Source organism: Acanthisitta chloris, unplaced genomic scaffold, assembly GCF_000695815.1.
Source record: "Acanthisitta chloris isolate BGI_N310 unplaced genomic scaffold, ASM69581v1 scaffold7400, whole genome shotgun sequence".
Lineage (NCBI taxonomy): Eukaryota > Metazoa > Chordata > Aves > Passeriformes > Acanthisittidae > Acanthisitta > Acanthisitta chloris.
The window spans coordinates 25,994-51,935 of NW_008651018.1; the positions used below are offsets into that span (position 1 = coordinate 25,994).

General features: G+C 45.5%; 1 protein-coding gene across 1 annotated transcript in view; it reads left to right on the plus strand.

Annotated features, from left to right (window-relative positions):
- ATP9A (ATPase, class II, type 9A) overlaps positions 1–25,140 on the plus strand; it is a gene marked incomplete at its 5' end in the record, with an annotated part of 46,083 nt that extends 20,943 nt beyond the window's left edge. The window contains 17 exons of the mRNA XM_009071303.1: positions 29–171; positions 922–1,034; positions 2,421–2,633; positions 7,902–8,063; positions 12,313–12,405; positions 13,322–13,405; positions 14,329–14,499; positions 16,328–16,426; positions 16,698–16,787; positions 16,895–17,039; positions 17,624–17,688; positions 18,437–18,592; positions 19,812–19,876; positions 20,667–20,775; positions 22,022–22,079; positions 23,852–24,055; positions 25,004–25,140. Coding sequence (XP_009069551.1) covers positions 29–171; positions 922–1,034; positions 2,421–2,633; positions 7,902–8,063; positions 12,313–12,405; positions 13,322–13,405; positions 14,329–14,499; positions 16,328–16,426; positions 16,698–16,787; positions 16,895–17,039; positions 17,624–17,688; positions 18,437–18,592; positions 19,812–19,876; positions 20,667–20,775; positions 22,022–22,079; positions 23,852–24,055; positions 25,004–25,140 — 2,107 coding nt within the window. The remainder of the gene's footprint in view (positions 1–28; positions 172–921; positions 1,035–2,420; positions 2,634–7,901; positions 8,064–12,312; positions 12,406–13,321; positions 13,406–14,328; positions 14,500–16,327; positions 16,427–16,697; positions 16,788–16,894; positions 17,040–17,623; positions 17,689–18,436; positions 18,593–19,811; positions 19,877–20,666; positions 20,776–22,021; positions 22,080–23,851; positions 24,056–25,003) is intronic.
- Positions 25,141–25,942: the final 802 nt, after the last annotated feature.

Below are 25,942 nucleotides of genomic sequence, written 5' to 3' on the forward strand. Positions count from 1 at the left end.
TTTTTTTTCTCTTCTCCCTCCTGCACAGTTTGCGAGTGAATCTGGACATGGGGAAGATTGTGTACAGCTGGGTGATCCGCAGAGATGCCAAGATCCCTGGCACTGTGGTTCGGTCCAGCACCATTCCTGAGCAGCTGGGCAGGATATCCTATTTGCTGACAGACAAAACAGGTACCTGTGTGGCAAACACAGTTTGGAGTCATGGCATGTTCTTGTTTGGATTTTGTTACCTTTTTTAGCCAGGCAGAGAGTCTAACGTAAGATGTCTTTGGACTAGAATATGCATTTCCTGTTGATTTGATGATATGATTTAATCAGTTTTTGGAGAAAAAGTTCTGTATTTTTTTGATTCTGAATGCGCTAAGAGAGGAGAGGGATATTGTATCACTTCAAAGGACACATAAGGCATGCTGCTAAAACAAAAGCTGAGGGGAAAAGTAAAACTAAAAGAAACTTTTTAGAGCTAGTTTTCAAAGCCAGATGAAGAGAGCTTGCACATGTAGGCAGAAACTCATCATCACTCTGTCTGCTGCTGTCCTTACACTTGTGAAGTTGAGCTTGAATTTGAAGGCCTAAGCTGCAATGAAAAGCTTGGTCTGACAGAAAATCCTGGTCCCACTGGAGTTGTTTCCAGTTTTCTTTGCCTCAGCAGGACCAGAATTACACTTGCAGCCCTTGCTGGCATTGGCTGTGGGGCGAATCTCACTCTTATTTACGCACCACTACTTCCCAGGAGAATCAGCCCTTAGGTTTGTTCATACTGTCATTTTTGCCGAGGGGTGTGACAAGAGTCTGGTGCAGTGACTGGTTCAGCTTCTGGCCCAGTTGCTCTTGAATTTGAGGCACAACAGGGACAAGAAGGTGTGCTGGGGAATGGGTGTGTTGGTTCTCACTGCACGCCTGGTGCTGCTGTCATTGCAGGAACTCTCACGCAGAACGAGATGGTCTTCAAGCGGCTCCACCTGGGCACGGTCGCGTATGGCCTGGACTCCATGGATGAAGTGCAGAGCCACATCTTCAGCATATACACCCAGGTACAACTCAGCTGCCTCAGTTAACTCTTCCTGCACTTTGCCAGGCCACTGGGCTGATGATGAGTGAGTGTGGTTAGGGATCTGCTCATTAGCTGTTGTATTTTGGAAAAGTCTAAAGGTCATTGGATTCTTAATGCATAAATAATACCCTGATTGCTTATTACATCTGTGAATTGTTTCACATCCACCAGTCTTTAACATGCAAGTGTAAGTGGGTCTGACTGTCAAATAATGTACTTTTATTTAGTTATCTAGGCACCTCCCTCTCTTTTCCTTCTCCTTCTTAGCATCTGGTTCTTCCCTTGGTATTGAGATGCATAAATGACTGAGCTGCACTAAAAAAACCCCAACCAAAACCAAATCACAACTCCCCAAACTTCAGATCTGTTTGCCCTCATTTTGTGCTCAGTCTCTAGAGAAAACTTGACTGGTGGTTAATTATTTGCCAAAGCACTCAATATTTGTCAGGAAGTTTGGGTGACTGACTAGTCCAGTGTGTGGCCAGTGGCTGAATTCACCTCAGCTGAGAGTTTGCTGTTGGATTTTGGCAGCAGTGCTGATGAGCAGTGTTAAATGTGAAGATCTTCTGTGTCCTAATCACTAGTGTGGAAATACCATGTGGAATTAGGCTGGTAAAAGCTATGTCTCATAAAACTTCTGTAATTGTCAAGTGAGATGCCTTATAATGAGAAGCATTTGCTGGCAATGATTCATTTTGAACTGTAGTTCTGATTCTTTGCTCTTATTTTTACCATGTTGTGGCCTTTGACCTGGAAGTGAAACTTTTGTCCTCTTGACATTAAAGGTTAACAGAGCAGGAAACTGGATCACTGTGTGTCCCTTCTTCAACTGGGATAATTTAGTAATTGTGCAATTTTCTGAAGACTCCCATTCTGATACTAAAAATAGGATTAAAAATTAAATGAATGCAGTTAAGATTTTCTAGCTCCATCGAGTCATCTGTTTTCTGTTTTTGGCAATTATATTCTCTTGCAATGAAACCCAAGCAAATCTAAATTCTCCAAGCCACTGGTTCTTTTGTGGGGGAAGAAGTGATTGCACTGAGTCTTCTGACTTTGGTCTTTCACCCATCAGTGTTTGGTGGATTTGCAACAAAAGGGTTTTTTCTTGGTGTACTGTTCCAAAAACATAAGTAAACCTTTTGGGGCACTTCACTGCACCAGTAGCAGTGATAAAGGAGCTGCACTGAACTGGGTGTGCTCCCAGTGATGACCTATGGAAATCTCCATGTGACATCTATGGAGAGTGTGTCCCATTTCTGGGGACATAAGAGTCTGCACAGCTGTTCAGCCTTCACTGAAGTAAAAACTTCATTCAAATCATTCTTTTCCACAAAAAGATTCTGTTCTCCTTTTTTCTCCAAAGCAATCCCAGGACCCTCCTGCCGTGAAGGGCCTTACCTTGGCCACCAAGGTGCGGAAGACGATGAGCAGCCGCGTGCACGAGGCGGTGAAGGCAATCGCCCTGTGCCACAACGTCACCCCTGTCTACGAGTCCAACGGGGTCACAGACCAGGCTGAGGCTGAGAGACACTACGAGGACTCCTGCAGGGTCTACCAGGCTTCCAGCCCTGATGAGGTCAGTGCCATCTGGGTGTATGAAAACATGGATGTGCTCTTACTTGTTGCTGAAAAAACCCACAGTTGTTTAGAGGAAGTGCTTCATATCGATGTGCTCTTACTTGTTGCTGAAAAACCCCACAGTTGTTTAGAGGAAGTGCTTCAGTTTATTGAAGGGGATAATATTTTAATGCATTTATTGCTCTGAGAACCCATGAATAGACGTAAGTGTCCTCTCAGCTGTTCTGCCTCTATGTCTGAAGCTGCAGATCTACACAGTGAGTGATATCTGGCTGTTGTATCAGCCTCTGCATCGCAGGATTTTCCTCCTGTTTCTGCACCTTTTGTCTAGGGTGTATTTTGCACTTCAGTGCCCTGAATCTCTTTCACCACGTTCAGTAAATTATGGGCAATCTTATCTTGTCCGGGGGAGGACAACTTGTGGCAGAGGGTTAGAATGCTTGCATGGTTCAGCTTGTCCCTGCCACCAGTAGGGAGAAACTTTACAGCTCTCCAGGCAGTCACTGGAGACTTTTACTGAACAGCTGAGGGATCAAGTTTGATACAGTACTGAAAAATTCAGTGCTGTTTGCCACCCTCTGCAAAATTTGTGAAATCTAATTGTTGTATTGTTTCCTTCTGTGACAAAGACAGGAGGAATAAAATGTGGTTTAATGTACTGGTTATACTTCCTGGATGCATCTCCATTTAGTGCAGCCAACCATTTTGGGGCTTATTAATTTGTACAATTACACTCACTCTCTCTGCAATGGAAAGAGACTGAAGTTTGAAACCCCCTAAGAATCCCACTGACAGTATGAGACTACACTGGAAGGATTTTTCCATTTACTGCCCCAAATAAAGCAGCTTTGCCTCTGATAATAACCTTTTCACCCTTGATATCAGCAGGGAAGCTGGCTTTGCTCACTGTTAGAGGTGAGAAAATGGTTTGCATGGAGATAAACCTATTGGTTAGGAGTCTGACTGTGTGAGGATTTGGGGCCTGTTGTATGAGACACAGACACTGGCACAGAGTTAGTTTCCATATTTCATATACATTCAAAATAGTCTCTATAATGGTTTTCTTCCAAACCAGGCAATTTGTGCCATGGTCTAGTTGACAAGGTCTATGATCTTGGAGGTCTTTTCCAACCTAAATGATCCTGCAATTGATTAATTTCATACAGTGAGTTATGTGCACTAGACAAAAGCTTCACCTCTGCCTTCTCCCCCGTCTCATCAATGTACCTACAGTGCCAACAAGCACCTATTCCTCTCTGAGCAGGGTGTGTGGGTGTCCTCTCCCACACATAGTCCAGGTCAGGCTTTTCTTACCCGCTTTTCTGCTCTGTAATGTGTTCTCTCCCCTGTAAAAGCAGCTTACAGAAAGCAACTGCCTTTGGATTGAAAGGAGTTCTGAATGATTTCCAGATGGGAATTTTTGTGATCTGCATTTAAGTTGAGGTTCCCCCCCCCAAAGCATTGACTAGCTATTTTTGCACAGATCCTCTGTTTATTTACATATATACTGCGGTGTATAGTCAAGTCAGTGATTTTTCTTTTCCTTTTTCTCTTTATACTGTTCTGCCTTTAAAATATTTATGCAGCAATTTGTCTGAAATACCCAGGGGATATTGTTTGTTTGTTTTACTATAGCATGATAACTAATCCTTCCAAGATTATTGTTTAAATTCTTTTTTCCTTTCTTGTGGTGTCTTAAGTAGAGAATTACAGCGGGTTCAGAAACCAGATATGCTTTGCTGCACTGAGGAAATCTTGTCTGTAGGTCTTAGACATACAAATATTGTTTGGCCGTGCTCTGTGTGTCATACTAGATGGTACAAAACGCAGGATCAGCACAAGTGGAGTCCTTGAGGAAGGAGCAATGCTGTTAAATAACATTCCCTGTAGGGGAATGGCTTTGGACTCCTGTTAAAGCCTCCCTTTGAAATCCTAGATCAATAAAATATTGCCATGGCAGGGAAGGTCAGTTTATGAAATGAGTACAAAAACTTGTATTCTCTTCACTTTAGCAGCAAGGGTAATTTCTACCAGTTGGCATAGGCTTCATTTCCTGTAACAGAAAGCAGGATTTCCTAAATTTGTTTCCTGTGCACATTGCCATTTAGGAGTCTTGAAGTATCTTTATTCAGGTATCAGTTACAGCCTGGGGGCTCTGCGAGCCAGTTGTCAGTTGTAGCCATACAGTAACTAACAGGGGAAATGAAATAGATATAATCTGATCAGAGATAAGAGTGCCTGGGATTCCTGGGCAAACAGTCTTTAACCCTGACAACCCTCAGCAGCTGCCAGGACATGAAAGGGTGCACGGATCAATGGGTCTGTGCCTCGTCTGCCTGCCCAGGCAGCCCTAGAGGGAACTTTGTGGAGGAACTCATGGCACAGAAGGATCAATTTGTCTCTTTAGAATGAAATTTATTAGTCGATATCCACTTCAGTGGTGGCTTGGGTAATTTAATTGTTGGAAAGGGCCAAGTCTGGGGAGAGTGTGCTGAGCTGCTCTGCTTTGTAACACTCAGATCAGTGTCAGGCTGGGCCTGGATGGGGCTGTGAGATCCTGGCGTGTGCTCAGGGACTGTAGTGACTTCCCTCGCTGAGCATGGGCTGTCCTGAGGGTGTCTGTGGGATCTCAGTTTCCTTGGACTAAGCTGTAAACCTATTTTTACATCTTGAATGTTTCTCATCTTTTCACTGTGGCTGGGAGCACCTCTAGTTATCTGTTTGCTCAGCACAGAGTAAACCTCTTCCCTCTCCCAGCGATGCAGGACGTGCTCCCTGTCCTGGGTGCCCAGACCCTGCTGGAGCTGCTGGCAGCACTGCTGTTGTCATCAGAGTTATCTGCTGGTGCAGGGGCTGAGCCCATTGTGTTGCCTGTTGAATGGAGACAGTAATGTCTTAGAACATGTGATGGGAACACGTCAGAATTGCAGCACTGTCTCTCAGTGGCTGTTCATTAAGCGCTGCAGAAGCCATGGCACAGTGCAGGGCTCAGCCCTGTGGGTTCCCCTGGAGGGCTGGCAGGGCCTTGGGAGCAGCATGGAAAAGTGGGATTCCTTTCATTATTCCTCCTTCCCATTGAGGGACTGTCCTGGGAGCCATCCACAGTGCCTGCTGCAGTGCAGGGCAGTGAGTTTGCAGCATGAGACGTGGCACCTCTGCTCATCCATTTGTTCCTCTCACAGGGCTTTGCTTTGGGGAGGTTTAAAGCTGCCTGATACAGGATTTAAAGGAGATGCTGGCAGGGAAGGAGGGAGGAGGTGTCTGTGTGAAGGAGATGCTTGAACAGGCTGAGGTAGGAGCAGAGATTTGTATCTCCAGTCATTTTCAGCTTGGGCAAATGAAGAGCCAGCGCTGCACACACTGAGCATCACATAGTGTCATGCTGTGAGCAGATCCCAATAATTGTTTATTAACCAGAGCATTAGAGACCCAAGCTCCATCTCTGCTCTGGGAGACTGTTAGGAGGATTATCTAACTGCACACTTCAGTGCACTGAGGATGGCTTGAAGAAACTTTTTCAAAGATAAGCTTGAAAGAGCCTTTGATTTGTCGTAATCTTTGGGAGTAAGCCTGCAAAAATGTGCTAATATTAAACCAAATATTGATTCAAATTGATTTAAAGGTCTTTTAAGGCAAAGCCAACTCAACTATGGTTTTATTTTATTTTAATCTGGCAGTTTAAGGCCTCTTTGTGAAAGCAGAAGTTTATTTTAGCTTGTCTTTTATGCCTCATTTTGGATGAAAGGGAGCTGAGTTCACAAAAGATTCTCCAGTTAGACCCAATTATATCAATTCATCTAGTAAAATCTTGGTTCAGTGCAAGCATTTATAGGTTCCATTTTTATCTGTATCTCACGTATGTGATTTCCCAAAATAAATTTCTTTTTTTTTGTCTGAGGTATTTGTGGTCACTTGAGGCAGGAAAGATAGAACCTGGAAGGCATAAGGGATAATTAACTTCAAGTCAGCAGCAACCACGTGCCCAGCACTCTCGTGCCTTGGAAAATGTCACTGTAAAATACTTCCAGTATTTCATGTCTGTTTGGAGAAAGTATCCCTTGATCCTTTCTGGAGGCCAGTGATATATGGGCTCGTGTCAGCTGCTGCTCCCATCTGTTACTGCCCAGACAGCTTCTAGGGGTAAATCTCAGCAAGCTCAGTCTTGGATGGATGTGTCAGCTGAGCTGGGGATTCTGGGGGACTGTCAGGGAAGCAAAATAAAGCCTTTGGTTTTCTGTTGTGACTCTGGTTGTGATCTGGTGAAAGCTTGTAAAGAATTCAGTGTTGTAGGTCCTTAAATATTAGAAGCAATACCCACCTGAGCTCAGTTAAATGAGTTCTCTGTGTGCCTTGAAATATCTGGGGGTTGTTTTGGGGGTTTTTGTTTTGTGTTGGGGTTTTTTTAATGTTTAGGGAGTAGAGTTCTCTGCTAAGTGTCTGAGCCAGCCTTCAGCTGTCTTGGTGATCACTGCAGAGGCTGAAAGCTGTTGATGAACTGTTACTACCAAACAGATAGGTAATAACACAGAGCTCATTTTGTTTGCTTGCTTTTTTAATATGAATTTTTAATGTGCTGCATTAATGTTTCTGGCTTTGATATTGCAAATCCAAGGTGAATGCATTATTTTAATTCTTGATTTTATGAACAGCAAGCTGGGAAATAGCTCTGTGTAAAAGTGTTTGTCAAGGGATTTATTTACCTGATGAGCCTAAGGATGTTTGGGCGCCCTGGGGCTGGGTGGAGGGTGACTGTGCCTGCCCTTGCTGAGGGTTGTCCTTTGGAACAGAATCACTGAAGTTGGAAAAGACCTCCAAGACCATCAAGTCCAACCTGTGACCCATCACCACTTTGTCAACTAGACCAGAGCACTAAGTGCCATGTCCAGTTGTTCCTTGAACACCCCCAGGGATAGTGACTCCACCACCTCCCTGGGCAGCTCCTGCCAATGCTTAACAACCCCTTCCATAAAGAAATTCCAACAGAATGTGGCAGTGGAAGGCAGAGAGGTCACCACCTCCTGCTGAGGATCTAGGGCAGCCCAGCAGCTGAACCAGACAGGAGCTGGGCAGCCCAAACCCTGAAGATCCTGTTAGTAAGCTTCTCAAGCAGGAAAAGCCCACTAGGAAGAGCTGTGTTTATCAGTGGATCTATTTGATAGCACCATTAGTGATTCATGATTTTATGCAGCTCTCCCCACTGTCCCTTCCCCTCTCAGGGTGGGTATGGTGGGATCTGGCCTCTCTCACCTTGTCCTTCTCCTCTCAGGTGGCCCTGGTGCAGTGGACAGAGAGTGTGGGCTTGACGCTGGTGGGCAGAGACCAATCCTCTGTTCAGCTGAGGACCCCGGGCGGCCACATCCTAAACTTCACCATCCTCCAGATCTTCCCCTTCACCTACGAGAGCAAGCGCATGGGCATCATCGTCCGGGTGAGAGCTCCATCTCCAGCTCACACAGCATCACAGGATGGGGCAGGTTGGGAGGGAACACAGTGGGTCATCTGGTCCAACCTTATCCCAGAGCATGTGGCACAGGATTGTGTCCAGGTGGTTCTGGAGTATCTCCAGTGAGGGAGAATCCACAGCCTCTCTGGGCAAAACACAAAGTGAAGGACATAAAACATCTGCTCTCCACTGTGCTGTTCTGGCTGGGTTGTGCTGTCCCTTGCATCTCAGGCTCTCTGAGCCACTAGCATCTCCTTCTGGGCTGTGTTTGGCAGTAAGTGCTGTAGTGCCCTGGGACATCTTTAGTTTGTTGATCTTTGTTCCTTGCTCAGAATAATGAAGGAGCCCAAGCTTAGGGCACTCAGGGTGTGTCTGTCTTCCGCAGCTCCAGCTTCTTCCAGCTGCTCCTTCCTGCTCAGGTTTTCAGTTTGTCACGTACCTTGGGTGGGTTCCTGCTGCTTTGAAGTCTGCTCTGTGGCCCTGGGGTTGTCTGTTCATCTGTCCAGAAGCTCCTGCCCTTCCTGTCATGTCCATGCTGCAGTCACGCTGGCAGAGCTGGGGGGAGTTGTCTGGTGGACTGAGGCTGTGAGTCAACCCAGATCACAAGTGCCTTCTCCCCTCAGGGTCAGCCAGGAGCAAGAACTGAGCAGGTTCATGGGTGCACTGAATCTCCAGAGCATTGTGGGGGTACAACAGGAGTGATGGAGATGGCAACAGGGGGCAAGGAGCAAGGGGATCCTGTACCAATGCCACAGCAAGTGACTTTAGGATATTGGTAGTGGCTTTGTGAATCTGCTCCCCAAAGCTCTGCCAGACTCAAGAGTCCTCTCAGAGCCCATGGAGGTACAGCACCACGGGAGGAAGCACTTGCAGCTGCAGGGAGCTGTGGAGTTTTTTGGTGTGAGCTGTGTGACGGAGCCTGCAGCGATGCTGAGCACACAGTGTCATGAGCAGGGCTGGGAAAAGAGCTGAGTCAAGGTACAAGGAACATTTGTGCAGGTACCTGGAGCAGCAGCAGGTGCTGCACACACTGAGTGTGTGCCCAGCTGAAACCACACAAACACAGGGTGAGATTGGCCCCCAGAAAAAAAATACCTTGAAAAGAGCAACAGCAAAGTGTGGGTGTTAAAACTGGTGCTACCAGTATCATCAGTTTTCGAGTCAGTGCTAGAAAATCAGTGTCAGTAGGATAAACCCAGCTGGGGTAAGGCACTGCTGTTTGCCAAGCAAACGAGGTATTTCTTTTGGAGGTAATTAAAACATCCTTGTTATTTTTTTATGAGAGTACAGGCAGATAATTGTTACCAGGAATCTAAAACATGAATATGAAACCTATAATCCAGGGCAAGATAGGATTTTTTTGTGATTCCATAGGACCTGCAGCTTCGTTACTTAGGGTGGGGAGAATAAATAAGATTAGTGGGTTTTTTTCGTTTATTTTTTCCCCTCCTCTATTTACTTCATGCTAAAACTGGGTTGCTGCGTGTTTATTTTGGGGTGTCTGGAAATAGGGTGTAAAAATATCGTTTGCCTCGTGAATTTTAAGTTGCAACAGTAGGAGGAGCAGCTTTGGTTTTGCCTTCTGTATTTTGGGCAACACCAGCAGAACTCCCACTTGTGGTCAGTGGGAGCAGCACCAGGCCCAGGTCCTGACTGTAAATACTTTTAAAGCAGCATTTGTCACTCTCTGTTGTGCTTGTTAGTTGAGTGTCTTGATTGTGTAGCCCTTGAGCTGCTGCTGAGCCACTAAAATCAGCTTCCTGTATACCCCAAGCAGAATTAATGCTGAGTAGCAGATGTTGTCTGCCTGGATGTTACTTTGCCATTTTCCTGTATACTCCAAAATCCTGAAGGAGGATTTTAATTTTCATTAAAAATAATAAAAAAGGAGTTTATAAATAGGTAGTTATCAAGTAACAAGTTTTCTTTTGTTAAGCATAATGTATGCACGTGTAGGCTCTCCACTGGGTTTTGATCCAAGACCAAAGTGTTTCTCTCTCAATGTATCTTTTAAAACTGTGCTGTTTGTCTGAAAAACAGAAATGAGAGGAGGGAAAGCAGCATGAAGTATGCAGAAGAAAACATACCTGATGAGCAGGCAGGAAGGGAAATGAAGCTGCACTCAGCAATTGTAGCGAGTAGAATCCAAATGATAAAATCATCTGTTAACTGTACAGGTATTGCCCATTCTTAGCAACTGCCCTTTGTTTGGCTGGTGGGAGCCCTTGGGATGGTTTTGCTTCCTGTACAGCCTGGGGATAGAGTTGCAGCAAGTGATGGATGTGCCCAGCCCAGCAATGCTGTTCCTGGCAGACTCCCCTCTCCCCTACTCATCTTGGCCACTCTGGCTCCTGTGAAGTGATCTCCTTCAGCACAGAAATGACAGCAGGGTAGTAGTTACTACTGAGAACAAGTAGCAGATGTTGCCTGGTTTGAGATATTGCTGCAATATCTGCTTGTTCCTTTGCCATCAACTGTCATTGCTGTACCTGATTTTTTCAGTTCTCAGAAGTCCTGTTCTAGCCAAGCAACCTCTTCACCAAGCTTATCTTCCTCTTTGAAGGAGCCTTGTTTGTTTGACCACAATATTTTCCATTCTTCTTTTTTTCTTTGCATTTTTTTCCCCTTACCCGTGTGGAATGATCTTTGTTGTAAAGCGAAGATAGTGCCATTGTCATATCTGGAATTGAAAGAAGCCTTTGAACCGTGGCCAGAGTCAGACCACGGTGGAAAAAAGATGCTTCTCCAAAACAATATAACTGGCAAATCTCTGTGTAGATTTATGGTGTGATCTTGCTATAATATGAGAACGCACTAACCTCCTACTGAACTCAGGGAGAGGAAATGACTAATGCAAGGAGATAGCTGATACAGTATTTATATTGGACAAAAAACCTAAACTATCTTAAGCCAGTTCTGCAGCACGGGAAGTGGAGTCTTTATTCAGTTTCCTACAGAGATGTTGTTAGACACTCTTTAATCAAATAATTGAATAGATAAACCTTTACCTTTGACTGCTGCCAAAAGAGTTGTGTTTTATTTAAGCAGATCCTAGTTGTTTTGGTAGAGGGACACGCATTTCCCCCGGGGGATGAGGGAGGTGTGTGTTGGTGTGTGAAGGTTGGATACTTCAGGACACTGAAAACCATGCTCAGGCTGGATTGTAAGACTCTTCCTTGTGAATGTCTCTGTGAGCTTGGCAGAAATGGCTTCGTTATCCTTGTCTGCTTCTTAATTTCCTCAGCAAAGACATTTCTTTGTGGTTTCAGTATCCACATCAGGTGCTGCTTTTTTCTTTCTTCCTTTGGATGTAAATTCTGTTTTGCCACAGGACTTGAGGCTTTTACCTGCCAACTCAAACTATTCATGTGTGAGAGCCTCCACCAATAGTTTCTATAATGGTGGAACAGACAGACCCATATATTAGTGAGAGAATGAAGAAGTGTCCACTGTGCTTTTCTTTCATTTCTCTTATTCCTAAAGTCCTTTGCCCCCTTCATTCTCAACTGTCTATGTCTTGACCTCCCTGGGCTTCTTGGCTTTGTGTGTGAAGTTTGTTCTCTTTCCATCCCTGGTGGCAGTCTTGGTTTACAGAGCAGTTTGTTCCTTACTCATTGTTTTGCCTCCTTTGAGAAAACTGCCAGGGTTTCCATTAGCTTGTAATACTAATAGTTGTGGCCTCCTTAGGTATCTGCCTGGTTCGAAGGGATGTTTTAATTTGTGGTGATGTAGATATGCTTTGCTTGCAGCCTACATACTACTTGTATCAGATAAGGCAGGCAGAGACCTAACCCTGATGTGGCAAGCAGAAGCTTTAGTGATGCTTATGCCATAGAATGTAATAGAGAGGGTAAACTAGAATTATTTTTACTCTGTGAAGCTTTGTGCATCTGTGTTATAGTTTTAGGTAAGCATGAAATAGATTTTCAAGGCAGGGTTAGAGGTTATTCCGAAGGCACACGCGGTCAGGACTGGGAGGTGTCTGTGTGGAGATGCCATGTTGCTGCTTACAAAGGTGATCCTCCTTGTCCAAAGCATTAACTCCTGCTGCAAGTAACTGAGTTGGAATTGAATAGACATCTCCTTTTGGCCCTGAGACAAGATGCTGAGCCAGATGGACCTTCAGCCAGTGAGACATGGCTGTGACTCTTGTGTGGAGTACTCATCATGCAACTTGCTGAGGCCTCTCCAAATCTGCTATTGACCCAACTTAGACTCTTCTGTTTTTCTGCAGGATGAATCTACAGGAGAGATCACCTTCTACATGAAGGGGGCAGATGTGGTGATGGCTGGCATCGTGCAGTACAACGACTGGCTGGAGGAGGAGGTAAGGGCTGTCCCTCCTCTGCACGGAGGATTTCTCCTGTGAGTGCTTTTGTCCTTCCAGGGAAACACATGACAAAGCTAAAATATCTGCAAGCCAGGTGGTCACTGATCTTGGCAATTCATTGGGTTAGTCTTCAGCCAAACATATATGCAGTAGCAAGGAAGTCAAGTGACAAGTTCAACATATTTAGCGTGGAATAAGTCCTGTAAATAAAATGGATTTCTCTCAAAACTGATTGCCACTCAAGCTCACCAGATTTGTCCTGGGCTCGATCCTGTGTTTGGGTTGATTTTAGTCTGAAAGGTCTAACTTCAAAGCTGCATTTGGCAGCTTTGTGCTGGGATATGTTTGTCGGGTTAGTAGTAATGGTGGCATAGAGTTCATAGAATTATAGACTGGTTTGTGTTGAAAGGACCCTAAAGCTCATCTCGTTCCAATCTCCTGCCATGGGCAGGGACACCTTCCCCTAGACCAGGTTGCTCAGAGCCCTATCCAGCCTGGCCTTGAACACTGCCAGGGATGGGATATCCTCTACAGCAGCTTCAGTTACTGATTCTCTGGTGTTCAGAGAAATAATAACTTGGTCTTACTTTAAAGAGTTGATGGCCAAAGATATGAAATCTACAAATCACAGGTTTGTGTCCTTTTTCTTAGGGACAGAGAAAGTGAAATCAATGGGGTTTTTTCTGCCACCCTGGTACATTTTTCTTTGTGATCACTGGGATAGGTCACAAACCATTGCAGATCTCCTTTCTCCTCTCAGGTTTATCATGCCCTTTATCAGATGTATAGACTCACTTGGGTTGCTCAAATGAGATGGTTATTTTCTTAACCTGCTGTTTCACACTGCCATCTCTGCACTGCTGTGCATCTTACTGGAGATGGAGTTTGTTTTACAATGTGATGTTCTTTCCAGTGTGGTAACATGGCTCGGGAAGGCCTGAGGGTTCTTGTCGTAGCCAAGAAGTCTCTGACAGAAGAGCAATATCAAGACTTTGAAGTAAGTTTTTATTTGTTGTTTTCCCCTTTGTTTTTAAACAAACAGTCACTGCAGTGATTCTCACAGAGCTCTTGTGATAATGCCTCTCTCACCTCCCTATTCCTTCTGCTAAAGTTGTCATTCTTCAATGTCTTGATTTTCTTTTAATCAAAGTTGCTTTTTAAGTGATACATACAAAACTGGATCTGAGCCAGGACCCTCCAAAACGGTTCCCAAATCCAAGCTTATAATCTCTTGTGGTTATAAATTCTACAAATATTCATCATGTTGCATTTGTGGGGTAAAATGTGTTGACTTTTAATTTTCATTGTTGCATTTTGACATCCAGGGAAACTACAGCCAACCAGAATATAATCCAGCCAGGCTTGATGGAAACACAGGCTTCATGTGGGGTTTGTTAGATAGGTGGGTCTCTACACACAGCACTCACTTGCTTACACCCCAGGCAGGAGAACTGCTCAGTTAAATGCAGAGATGTGACAGAGGAAATGCTTAGGATTCTCCATTGCCATCGTTTGTAGATGTGTGAGTTGCAGACCCATGGTTGGACCTGTGGTGTGAGGGAGTTGCTCTCAGGCTTTCTGCAGGTGCCACTGCAGCAGCTGCTGTGCCTTAGTGTGCCCAACTGGAACAGCACAGGGACAAACCAGCAACAACTTCCTGAAGCATTTTCCACCTTGCTCTGCAACTCACACCTCACATTCTCCAGCCCTTACAAGTGGCAGCTCCGAATCAGTGGAATCGTAGGATGAGCTGGGTTGGAAGGGACCGTAAAGATCATCTGCCATGGGCAGGGACACCTTCCAGCAGCCCAGGCTGAATGGCAGTTAGCAGAGGAAGGTGAAGTGGTTCCCCTCATGCTGGTCAGCCCTGTGGAGCAGACAAACCAAGGCTGACTGTGGCTGTGTGTGCTCTGCCCTCAGGCACGCTACGTCCAGGCGAAGCTGAGCGTGCACGACCGTTCCCTGAAGGTAGCCACGGTCATCGAGAGCCTGGAGATGGAGATGGAGCTGCTGTGCCTCACGGGTGTGGAGGATCAGCTGCAGACAGACGTCAGACCCACGCTGGAGACGCTGAGGAATGCTGGCATTAAGGTCTGCCTAGCCCACTGTTACTCCCAGCAGAGCACTTAGACCCTCTGGAGAAGGTGGCACTGTCCTGCAGACAGTAAACTGAGGGAGTTTGGGGCCTGTCGAGGTAACACTTCACCAGGTGCCCTGTGGGAGTCATGTGGCTACTTGATGGGGTGTAAACATCACTCTGGGAGCAGAACGTGCTGCAAGTAGTAAATGTTAAGTGGAGACATGAAAGCACAGCACCTGTTGTGCTTTTCTGCCCCTGACACACTCTGGATCCTTCTGCAGAGAAAGCAAGTGCCTAGGCAGGAGGGAAGGAACGTACAGGAGGCTTTGGGGCAATTCTTTCCTTCAGGTAGTTGCTTGAAACAAGGCAGATTTGGATGTGTTTGGTGTGTGCTGCATCAGCCCGTGCTGGGGTTGGAGCTGTGGATATCCTCGTTTTCAGTAGCCACTAGAGGGGAGTCTGAGCCAAGAGAATCAGGGACTGGGTTTTTTTTTTCAGCTTTCTGGGCTCCTGGATCTCAGACTCAGACACCTACAGCCTGAGCTGTGCTCAGTGGTCAGGGAGCCACTGCGGTGCCTGCTTAGTTTCTCTCGCTTGAAAACTTTGTCAGTCAGATCCCAGACTTCCAAATTGAGAAAAAAAATGGACTAAACTTTCAGATTTGGGCAAGAAAATTAGGTGAAAGGTTCTGGTTGTAGTTTCTCTGCTGTAAGCAGCAAAGCGAGCAAAAATCTCATGCTGTGCTGTGAATCCAGAGCAGGGCTGTGTGCTTGGGATTTGGGTAGGAAGTGGAATTCAAGGCTTGGGACAAGCTTCCAAAAGTGCTTTCTGCTTGGAGCCATCCGTGTAAACAGCAGGGACTTGAGCAGAGGAGCGAGATGAGCAGCATCTCACAGGGTTCCTTAGTGCCTTGTGGCTTTCCCCTGCCATGGTGTAGTCCTGGCCTCTCATTCCAGAGTGTTTTCCTTCTCTCTCCTCACCTTGGCTGGAGTGGTGTCAGGGTGTGGAAGGTGGTGTCACAGTGCTGAGCACTCCTTGCCCTGGAATGTTTGTCAAGGCATTGGATGCCAGAAGTAAATCAGGAGCTAAGGGGGTCTCACAATTCATGACCGGGACCATCTTGTTAGGATCAGATCTCCTTCCAACCTCAGATTATTAAACAAACAAGAGAGTCATTGTGTGGTTTTTTGGTTGTTGTTTTGGGGGTTTGAAAAAGTTTTTGTTCTCTTAAATATTCTTGGGCAGTGACTTGAAAGAATAAAAACCAGTGGAAAAAAGCAAAGCAAACTCCGATATATTTACAGTATTGAAGGAACTCCCAGCCAGATTATAACAGGGTATTGCTGCTGACATTGCTTTCTAATTCCCTCCCCCCCTTCACCAGCACAAAATAAAAGGAGCAGTGTATATTTTTTTAAAAAAAAAGCTAAAAAAAAAAAAAAGCCTCAACCAACTTAGTGTGTTCCAGACGTACACATCAGCAGTGAGCTAACCCCAGTTGCATCATCCACATTTCAGGCAGGGCCAGGAGGGATCTTTCTGCAGCAGGGCCCAGAAATGGCCAGGGAGGGACACATTAACACACAGCATACACATTTTTTAGCTTGCATTTTGGGAGTTTATCAGCAGAATCATGAAATATTGCAGGTGGGAAAAATGTTATACATAGTTTGTAACTTCCTTTGTGTTTCAGCCTCGTTTAAAGCTTTGCTTTCTTTCACAGGGCTTTTTTCAGAAGTGTAATTTGTGTGTTGTAGCACTCCTGGCCTGGCAGGTGGTACTTGTCCTGCAGATGTGGTTGTTAAGTTGGTACTGAACACGCTGCTGTTTGGGTTTTAGGTGTGGATGCTGACAGGGGATAAGCTGGAGACAGCCACGTGTACAGCCAAGAACGCACACTTGGTGACACGGACGCAGGACATCCACATATTCAGACTAGTGAGTAACACCCACATACCTCTCTCTCAAATCTCCTTTGGGGCCCCAAGCCCTGGGACAGGAGAGGTGCTGAGATCACAGCTGTTTCCCACCAGTAGACCCAGAATATTTTTGCTCTTCTTACCCACCTTTCTACCCCCTGAGTTTTGCCTCTCTGACTGTGCTGTGAATAACTCTGTGTCCTGTCTGTGTTACTCCTGCTCCCTCCGAGACTGTTTGTTTTTTCACCCCCACGGAGCAAATCTTCCTCAGTGGTAATCTTTTCCCCCAGGTGACTAACCGTGGGGAAGCTCACCTGGAGCTGAACGCCTTCCGCCGCAAACACGACTGCGCCCTCGTCATTTCGGGTGACTCGCTGGAGGTGAGCACCAAGCACCTCCCTGGGCTCCAGGAACAGCCCCAGGACGCTGTGGCTGGAAGAAACCTTCGTGCACAAACACCAGTGACACTTCTGGTCTCTGTCAATAGGTGTGCCTGAAATACTACGAGTACGAGTTCATGGAGCTGGCCTGCCAGTGCCCTGCCGTCGTGTGCTGCAGGTGTGCTCCCACACAGAAGGCTCAGATCGTGCGCCTGCTCCAGGAGAGGACTGGCAAACTCACCTGTGCTGTAGGTAAGGGGCTAGTTAGGGAGCTGTGACCAAGCAGGATGGTGTCTGCTTCTTCTCTTGAGTGAACAGTCTCATGTTGTCTCAGAACACCTGGAAATGCTGAGCTAGGGAGAAGTGTTTTTGGGGGGTCATTAAGAACTTCTGCACATGGAAACTTCAATGATAAACCACTCAAGGTGGTATCTTTGCAAACCACTCAGGTGGTATCTTTGCAAACCACTCAGGTTGTATCTTTGCACATGAAAACTTCAATGACAAACCACTTGGGTGGTATCTTTTGATCAGGGAAAGTGCCAGTGTTACTCTGTGAGCTTTATTTCAGCGTTGGAGCTATAATGGTACACCTACAAGTCAGATCAATTGGTCTTTTATTTCAGCGTTGGAGGTATAATAGTACACCTACAAGTCAGATCAATTGGTCAGTGACCTGTGGGTTTGTTAAGACAAAACTTCTTAAGAACTTAAAATCCTGATTTTGTTGATGGGGGTAAATGTTTTTCTGCAGTATTACAGTCTGTGTTGATGCCTTTGGTGGGGTTGTAGGTTGCCCCTGTTGCTTAAGTCCCAATGTCCTCTGTGCTCTGCAGGTGATGGAGGGAATGATGTTAGCATGATTCAGGAGGCTGACTGTGGTGTTGGAGTTGAAGGAAAGGTGAGATGATTTCATGTTTAGTAAGACTCCCTGTGGCAATTCTGGAGCTAGTTCACAAGTAACTCTTACATGAATCCTCAGAAATTTGTGCAGGAAAGTGAGGAGCTCCCATGAGAATAAGACCAGTAGCCTGATGGTGGTAAATAACTTGGCTGTAGAGAAGGCTACAGGCTAAAGGAGTTCAGATCTGGCTCTGGGCTGAATCCTGAATTTGGACCCTCGTGGTTAGTTTGGGGGTTTTAATCATGCATAGATGCTCCGAATGCTGGAGTTAATATTGCAGTGATAACATGGACCCTGTGTGTACAGCTCAAAACTGTTTATATCAGTTAGCAAACAAACTCTGGGTCAGAGCTCTGATTCCTGCCCCTGGAGCTGCTCGGAGGATTTGGCGGCAGTGGACACACTCTGCTCTCAGTGAGCCAAAACAGTCAGTTGGAGTGAACTTTGGAGACTGAAGATTTGTGCTCAGGACTGACTGGATACGAGTATCACGCTAACGTGCATGTTGTGAATCACAGTCCAGGAGGTTGCTTAGGATTGGAGGCCAAGGTTCAAATGGGAATTCTCAGACTGTTGCTATGAGCTTAAAAGCCTTGGTGGAAGGCAGAGGTGCTGAGGTAATGCTCTTCCTCACCTCCTGTCCTGCGAGTATGGGTGGAAATTCTGTGCATAACTAAATGACAATACAATATTTCTTTTAGTAGTAAAGTGCTCTGACAGTGCTTCTCCTTGCTGTTGTCCCCAGGAAGGGAAGCAGGCTTCGCTCGCGGCCGATTTCTCCATCACCCAGTTCAAACACCTGGGCCGTTTGCTCATGGTGCATGGAAGGAACAGCTACAAACGCTCTGCAGCCCTCAGTCAGTTTGTGATCCACAGGAGCCTCTGCATCAGCACAATGCAGGTAACCAAACTGTCACAAGGGTTTTTTTCAATGGATAGGTGCAAAATGGAGAGGCTGAGGGAGCTGGGGGTGTTCAGCCTGGAGAAGAGGAGGCTCAGGGGAGACCTTAGCACCCTCTGCAACTCCCTGACAGGAGGTTGGAGTCAGGTGGGGGTTGGTCTCTTCTCCCAGGCAACCAGCAGCAGGACAAGAGGGCACAGACTCAAGCTCTGCCAGGGGAGGGGTAGGTTGGATATTAGGAAGAGATTTTTTAGGGAGAGAGTGATCAGGCATTGGAATGTGCTGCCCAGGGAGGTGGTGGATTCACCATCCCTGGAGGTGTTTAAGATGAGACTGGATGTGGCCAAGCACTCTGCAGCTCCCTGCAGCCATGGGGAGGTGGTCTGTTCCCCTCCACCTCGACGGGAACCTCAGAAGCAGGTGTGGAATTCACACCTGTGCAGAGCCTCAGTGCAGCAAAAACACCATTGCCAGTTGGCAGGGAGAGTTGAAAGAGATTTGAGGAATTCATGAGCCAAATTCTGTTCTTGGCTGTGGTGACTTGAGTAAAAGTTACAGTTAAGGACAGAAGTTACTCTTTGGGATGTACATTTCCATACCACAGTGTACCGATACATTCCTTAGCCAATACTCTGTATTTTTTGAGTAAATTATTTGATATTTTTGAGCAAGCTGGTTTTGCCCTCCTCCCTTTCTAGGATAAACACAGAGAGGGATGCATAGAGAGAAAAGGTTCACACTCAGGGGACAGCCTAGCTTACTCTGCATCTTCAAAAAAAAAGAGCAGAAAACAAAGCTATAACTTCTGCCAAAAAAAGATTAACAAATCTTGAACTCTTTGGAGTTTGGATCAGTGAGTGTTGACTCTTTTTGCTTTGTGAAGACATCATTCAGACATAAGTAAGTATGCACCTGTCCCTCCCAACATCTGGACAGCTTTGATCAAACCAGTGGGCTCTGGAAGAAATTCCTTATGTTCTTTTCTGTGGAATTGCATTACAAAAACTTTTCCAGGTCCAGCTCTCCAGTGCTTGCTGTTAAATACAACTTTGATCCAAGGTTTGCGTAGGAATAAGAAGGGTTGATATTACATTATTCTGTCTTCACTTCAGGAATGTGGAGAACCCACTGCAAGTGTGTTCCAGTTTGAGCAGTGTGTTTCTGAGCTGTTACTATTACTGCAGTGTCTTAATGCCTAAAAAGCTCATTTCTTTTCTAGGCTGTTTTCTCATCAGTATTTTACTTCGCTTCGGTTCCTCTCTACCAAGGCTTCCTCATCATCGGGTAAGAGCTCATCTTTGCTAATAGTGAGGAAAACCCATGCACAGTGCTTAGGTTTGGGCTGACTAACACACAAGCCATGCACATCTCCACTGTGTTTCACAGCATTGCTGCAGCAGGTGGGTGTGATCCTTGTCCCCTTTCTGCTCCTCTTCTCTGAGCAAAGCCAGTGCTAACTTACAGAACCTTTCCAAAGGGACAGTTTGTCACACTGAGAACACAAGAAGCAACACATCCTCCAGGAACTGTTCTAAGATCCTGGTGAAAAAGAGGGACAGTCACTGTGGTCTGGTGTCTGTGCAGCAGTGAGAGCCAGTGCTCAGCTCCTGACAGTGTCAGAAAGGGGGAACACTCCAACCTCTTCAACAGGAGGAGTCGGTTCCTGTCTGAAATAGGGGATTACACTTGCAATGCCAGTCTGACTTTTTATCCTTTTGAGTACTTCACTAAAAACCAGCAAATTCATCTCCATTGCCTTCTGATGCAGACAATCAGGCCTGGAGTGCAGAGCAGGCTTTGGGGTGAGGACAGGTCTGTCCTTGGCTCCGTGAGGAACCAGGTGCAGTGCTTGAACCTGTCGCCTGTATATGAGTGTTCCTAGTCAAAAGTAATTCCAAAAGCCAATCCTGAAAGTTTCTCCTACATGCAAAACTTTGGTGTGTTCCTTTTGCAAGTTTTTATAATGTCTACATCATTTGGCCCTTAAAGAATATTACATTTCCTTTCTGAAGACTCATTTCTGTTTGCTCATCTACACCTGAGATAATTTCCTGGTCTTCTCCTTTCTTTGCAGGTACTCCACAATTTATACCATGTTTCCAGTGTTTTCTCTTGTCCTGGACAAGGATGTTAAATCTGAAGTTGCAATGTTGTACCCAGAGCTCTACAAAGATCTACTTAAGGTGTGAGAGACTCTTGTTTGTCTGTTTTGGTTTGAGGCAAGATCCCAGTCTTGATTTGCAGTTCTCTGAATGTGTAGAGTCAAACACATTGCCAGGAGATCCCAAACTTTATCAGGCGTTTTCAAGCAAAGCTGTTTTCAAGGCACATTTGAATTAACAGATAGCAGCAGATTTCCTGGCAGTTACTTATTGAATGCTGCATGAAATGCAATTTATTAAAACCGGCTGGGGAAAGAGAAGTTCCATTCTGTGGGAAGTTCTAAGGATTTGAGATTACTGATTTGTTCCAAAATAAAGGGGAAAGAGAAATTGTTGGGGATTTGGCACTATCCTGAAGCCAGGAAAGGGGCTGAGGGGAAGGGATGTGCTCATTTGATGGAGGGAGGAGGTTATCACAGGGTTTCTTGGATAGAAATTTACCTTGAGGATGATCTAAAGGTTTGTTTGCTGTGCCATTTTTGTAGCTTTAGCATCAGGTCCTTCTCCTCAGACAAAGAAAACTTTATTTGATGTTTACCATAGAAATACCAGGAAGGTAAATCTTGTCTTAGGTTCTTGTTGGGCTTTTTTTTTTTGCTTCCTCCTTGGAAAATTGTTTGGATAAGTGGGATATGCAGTCCGGGAACATCTTTCTTCATTGAAGGAAAGGGTGGACTGAGTCTTCAGCAGATCCTTTCCCTCCAAGATTTCTGTTAAACAGATCCTCTGAGAAGCAAAGCCTGTTTTTCCAGCAGCCTCAGTAAGGCTCCATCTGGTTTCACTTGTATGCTGTCTCTTATGTCATAAACCACTAATTCTCCAACCATCCTTAGGCCTGGTCTAAACATAGGGGGGTTTGTGCTGGTGTAGCTGTGTTGGCTGGAGATGCTTTTTTTCAGGCCTGTCATCCTTCAATGTGATGGTGATTTGTGTGTGTCTAGAAATATAATGTTAATATATTCATGTATATGTGTACACACACACATCTTCTGTCTCACAGTGCAGTGACTAAACTCCAGAGACATCTTTGCACTGAACTGATTGTGTGTGCAGTAGGGATGAGGCTGTTCTGGGTGAGCAGGGAGCTTCCACAGCCCCAGGGAAAAAGGGAATAAAGAGACAGTACCTCAGGGTTGGTTGATTTGTTTTATTGTTTTTTTCCCAAATCACCTTCAAATTCTCTTTTATTGCTTTCTGAGTTGATCTGTAAGTGAACATCCATAAAAGAAAACCCCAATGGAGCTTTGTTTTTTTTTTCTCCCCCCAGGGACGACCGTTGTCATACAAAACATTTTTAATATGGGTCTTGATAAGCATCTATCAAGGTAAGAAATCAACTTCTGCTTGTGCCTTTAGAGGTTTTAATGAGTATGAATATGTCATTTTTTTGTATTGCAGGAAGTTAAGTAAGGCATGAAGTGAATTTAACAGACTATCCTTGTGCTAACAAATACATATTGCATTTGTCTTGGAAAATGTTGGTAGCATTACCAAAGGAGGAAATTATCTGAAGCTAAATATTGGCAGCAACTGGTCAACCCTGGCATGGGCAGTGATGCAGAAGTTCAAACCATTGTGCTGCTCCCCATTGCAGCCATCCTCTCTAATTTTGTGCGAGTTCCTTTCAGTGCTGTCATTGCTCCATCTGTCAAGTAGAGCTTGTGACTCTCCCCTTCATTTAGGAAAAGTTCTCAGACCTACAGACTGTGCAGGTTATTGTCAACGTGCAAAATACAACTCCTATATCTTTCGAGATTTGATCTATGACCTGTCTAACACAGTGGCAATAGTTTTGGTTGCTTAATCATAGAATGGGTTGGGTTGGGAAGGACCTTAAAGATCTAGTTCCACCCTCTGCCATGGGCAGGGACATCTTCCACTAGACCAAGTTGTTCCATCCAGCCTGGCCTTGAACACTTGCAGAGGTGCAGCAGCCACAGCTGCTCTGGGCAGCCTGTGCCAGTGCCTCAGCACCTCACAGGGGAGAATTTCTTCCATATATCTAGCCTGAAATTCCCCTCTTTGAGTTAGAACCCATCAGTCCTCATCCTGCCACTACAGGTCCTGATGAAGAGTTTTAAATCTTATGGAATATAAAATCTGTTAGCTTTATTTTCTGAAATCCATCCCAGCAGAGCCCCTCACCAGGGATCGTGATCTTCTGATGCTGTAGAACACAATGGCAACACAAGAGCATCGATAGAACACCCCCAGGGGGTGGGAAGCTAAAGCCAGAGGGTGATGCATCGAGGGAAAGATTTCTTCTTGAGCTCAGACCACTATCTGGTTACAGTGTTTGGTTAAAGTGACTTCACTTGTGATGTGCTCAATAACCAGAAAACAGCAGGCCAAACAATTGGGCTAGTTGCTAGCAGAGATGAGCCTGACCAAAACCTTGAGCAGTCCTAAATTTTGGAAAGTTCACAGCTGGATTTGAACTTTGTGGCTCAAGCCGCTCGCAGGTTTTCCCATCCGGGGCCAGGCTCGTGTGATGGATGTTGGTGTGGATTACTCATGCTGCTAACATGAGTTATTTGTGCAGGTGGCTGTGCAGGGCCCTGTGAGTGCTCCCTGGCCAGCCCCAATAGGAGCACGGAACAATAGCTCATTAACAGAGCTTTCATCTGTGCTCCTTGTAGGGGGGAAGTGTGAAGGGGAGAGATCTCAGCGAAGCAGTGCAGGGAGAGGCTCACTTGTATCCCCTTTTCAGCACCTTGCTTACTTCTTGGCACTGAAGCAATGCAGTAGGTTTTAGAAGAATTTGATATCTTTGAGCTTCTGAGTAGTGACCAACAGCTTTTGTGGGAGGATAGAGTTTCGTGATGTTAGAGATCTCCAGTTGCCAAAACAGCATGTATTAATTTCCTATCTCCATGTGTCTATGGATATGACAGACTGTTCTAAAACTTTGGGCACCTGTGCTATAAATTTTCCCTGTCTTCTCATCAGTTCTGTCTCCTAAATAGTAACTGATTTGTTGTCATTACATTCATCAGGTTTCATGAAAAACAGTCTCAAGATATGATTGTGTTTCAGCCTTTCCAAGGCCTTGCAGTGGAGTTTGACTTACATACCCAACTGTTCCATTCCCTTGCAGGCAGCATCATCATGTATGGAGCTCTTCTCCTCTTTGAGTCTGAGTTTGTCCACATTGTTGCCATTTCCTTCACATCTTTGATTCTCACCGAGCTGCTGATGGTGGCACTGACAATCCAAACGTGGCACTGGCTCATGATAGTGGCTGAGCTGCTCAGCCTCTCCTGCTACATAGCTTCTCTGGTCTTCTTACACGAGTTTATTGGTAAGGCTAAATGCTTTCCTCCCAGCAGCTCATGGCCTGGATTGTAACAGAACTGTAAAGAGCTGAGTTGAGCAAAAAGCTGTTGATGAAGCCAACAATAGGTACAATGACAGTGGCACCAGAGTAAGCTCTATGTGATTTGAAGGCACTTGGAAGATAGTTTATGGTTTCGTCTCATAGCAAAACGCTAGAGAAGGTAAAAATGGTCAGCAGACTGTGCACTGCCCAGTGAATCTCATAATTCTTTGAGCTCCACCATGTATCAGTTGTCTGGTGTAGCAGTGATCTTTATTTCCATATGGGAACTGAATTTGAGATTACAGATTGAAGCCTCTGCTGTTGGATTGAAAGCTTTAGTGTTTTAGACTGGGTGAAGGAGCAGCCTCCTAAAACTTACCTTACTATACACATTGGGGCCCTGCTCTTACAAGTTTGGTGTTTTTTTTAGTTGCCTGAAACAGAGCTAATCCTTTTCCCTGGCTGGAGGAAAAAGGGTGAGGAATTCCAGATTCCCCCAGTAGCTGTCTAGTTGCAAGTGTCAGATCCATAGGGTTTGTTCCAGTGTTCGTTCAGGAACCACAAGATGTCACTCCTTCTTCCACAAAGCTCTTTGCTAACTCTGAGGACAGCCTGGATAACTTCCCAATGGGCTCGATGTGTCTCTCTTGCATGTGGCTGTACCAGCTCCATTTTGAATGATGCTTCAGCTGTTTTTGCAAGGATTCTGAGGCAAGAGATGCATTTGCTGGGCTACCAGCAAAGCATTAGAGAGCAGCTCCCAGAGTGAGAAGACATGTGGTCCTTGGCAGTGCCAGGAGATGGGAGAGCTCTAGTTCCAACCCCTGCCCTGAGCAGAAGAAAGTGTTGGTACATTGAACTACTTTTCTGCACCTTTTCCTAGAAGGAGCTTCCCATCTTTGTTGACCTTGTGCTCTTTTCTTTACGCAGATGTTTACTTCATCGCAACGTTGTCGTTCTTGTGGAAGGTCACAGTCATCACCCTGGTGAGCTGCCTTCCCCTCTACGTCCTCAAGTACCTGAGGCGAAGGTTTTCTCCCCCAAGCTATTCGAAGCTCACGTCCTAGGGCTGCTCTCCTTGCACACCAGAGACAGACATTGCCCATGGCCCAGAGACAAAATCATGTAGTTGTTACTATAACGAGTACGTCGATGTTTGCGTAAGGATCATGTGGTAATCTCTGTTACATGCTGCTTTACTGAAGAGACTTCACAACTGCCCCGAGAGGAAACCTAACAATAAAAGGGAGTGTTTGGAGGGTGGAGGCACTTGTTAGTTCATCCAGTTCTTGTCACTTTTGCTCCACTGAACTGGGGTCAATGCATGTAGCTGCGACGCGTTTGTCGTGCATGGTTAGACGTCTGGGGAAGCTGCTGACTGACCTTGGGATTCACATTGGACTGTTTGAAGTGACTTTTGAAAGTGTCTGTGCTGTTCTTTACATTGTGTCATGTTGTTTTATATTATTGGTTGTTTTGATTCGAGCAGTTCCATTCTTTTTACATCTTGGAAAGCCCTTAGTGTAGGTGCTGCACTGTCCTGCTGAGAGCTGACTCCGGATTTGTGGCATGCTGCTTCCCTAAGGGGCTCCAGCAGGTCAGAGCTACACACACTTGAGAGTCTGAGTGTGTTTGAGATCTTCCTTCGGATGAAATGTGGTCACCCCAGTGATTTTGGAGGTATCCAGCCACTGGTAAATGCAGAGAAATGGTAGTCCAAAATGAGGGAATTCGGTTTTGTTTAGCTTTTGTGCTTCCTGTCAGAAGGAGCTGGTGACATAATAGCTTTACTCTGTATTTATTTGTATAGGAGAAAATTATCTAAACTAAAGCAAATCCTATTTGGAAAAGAAATTTGCAGTGGATCAT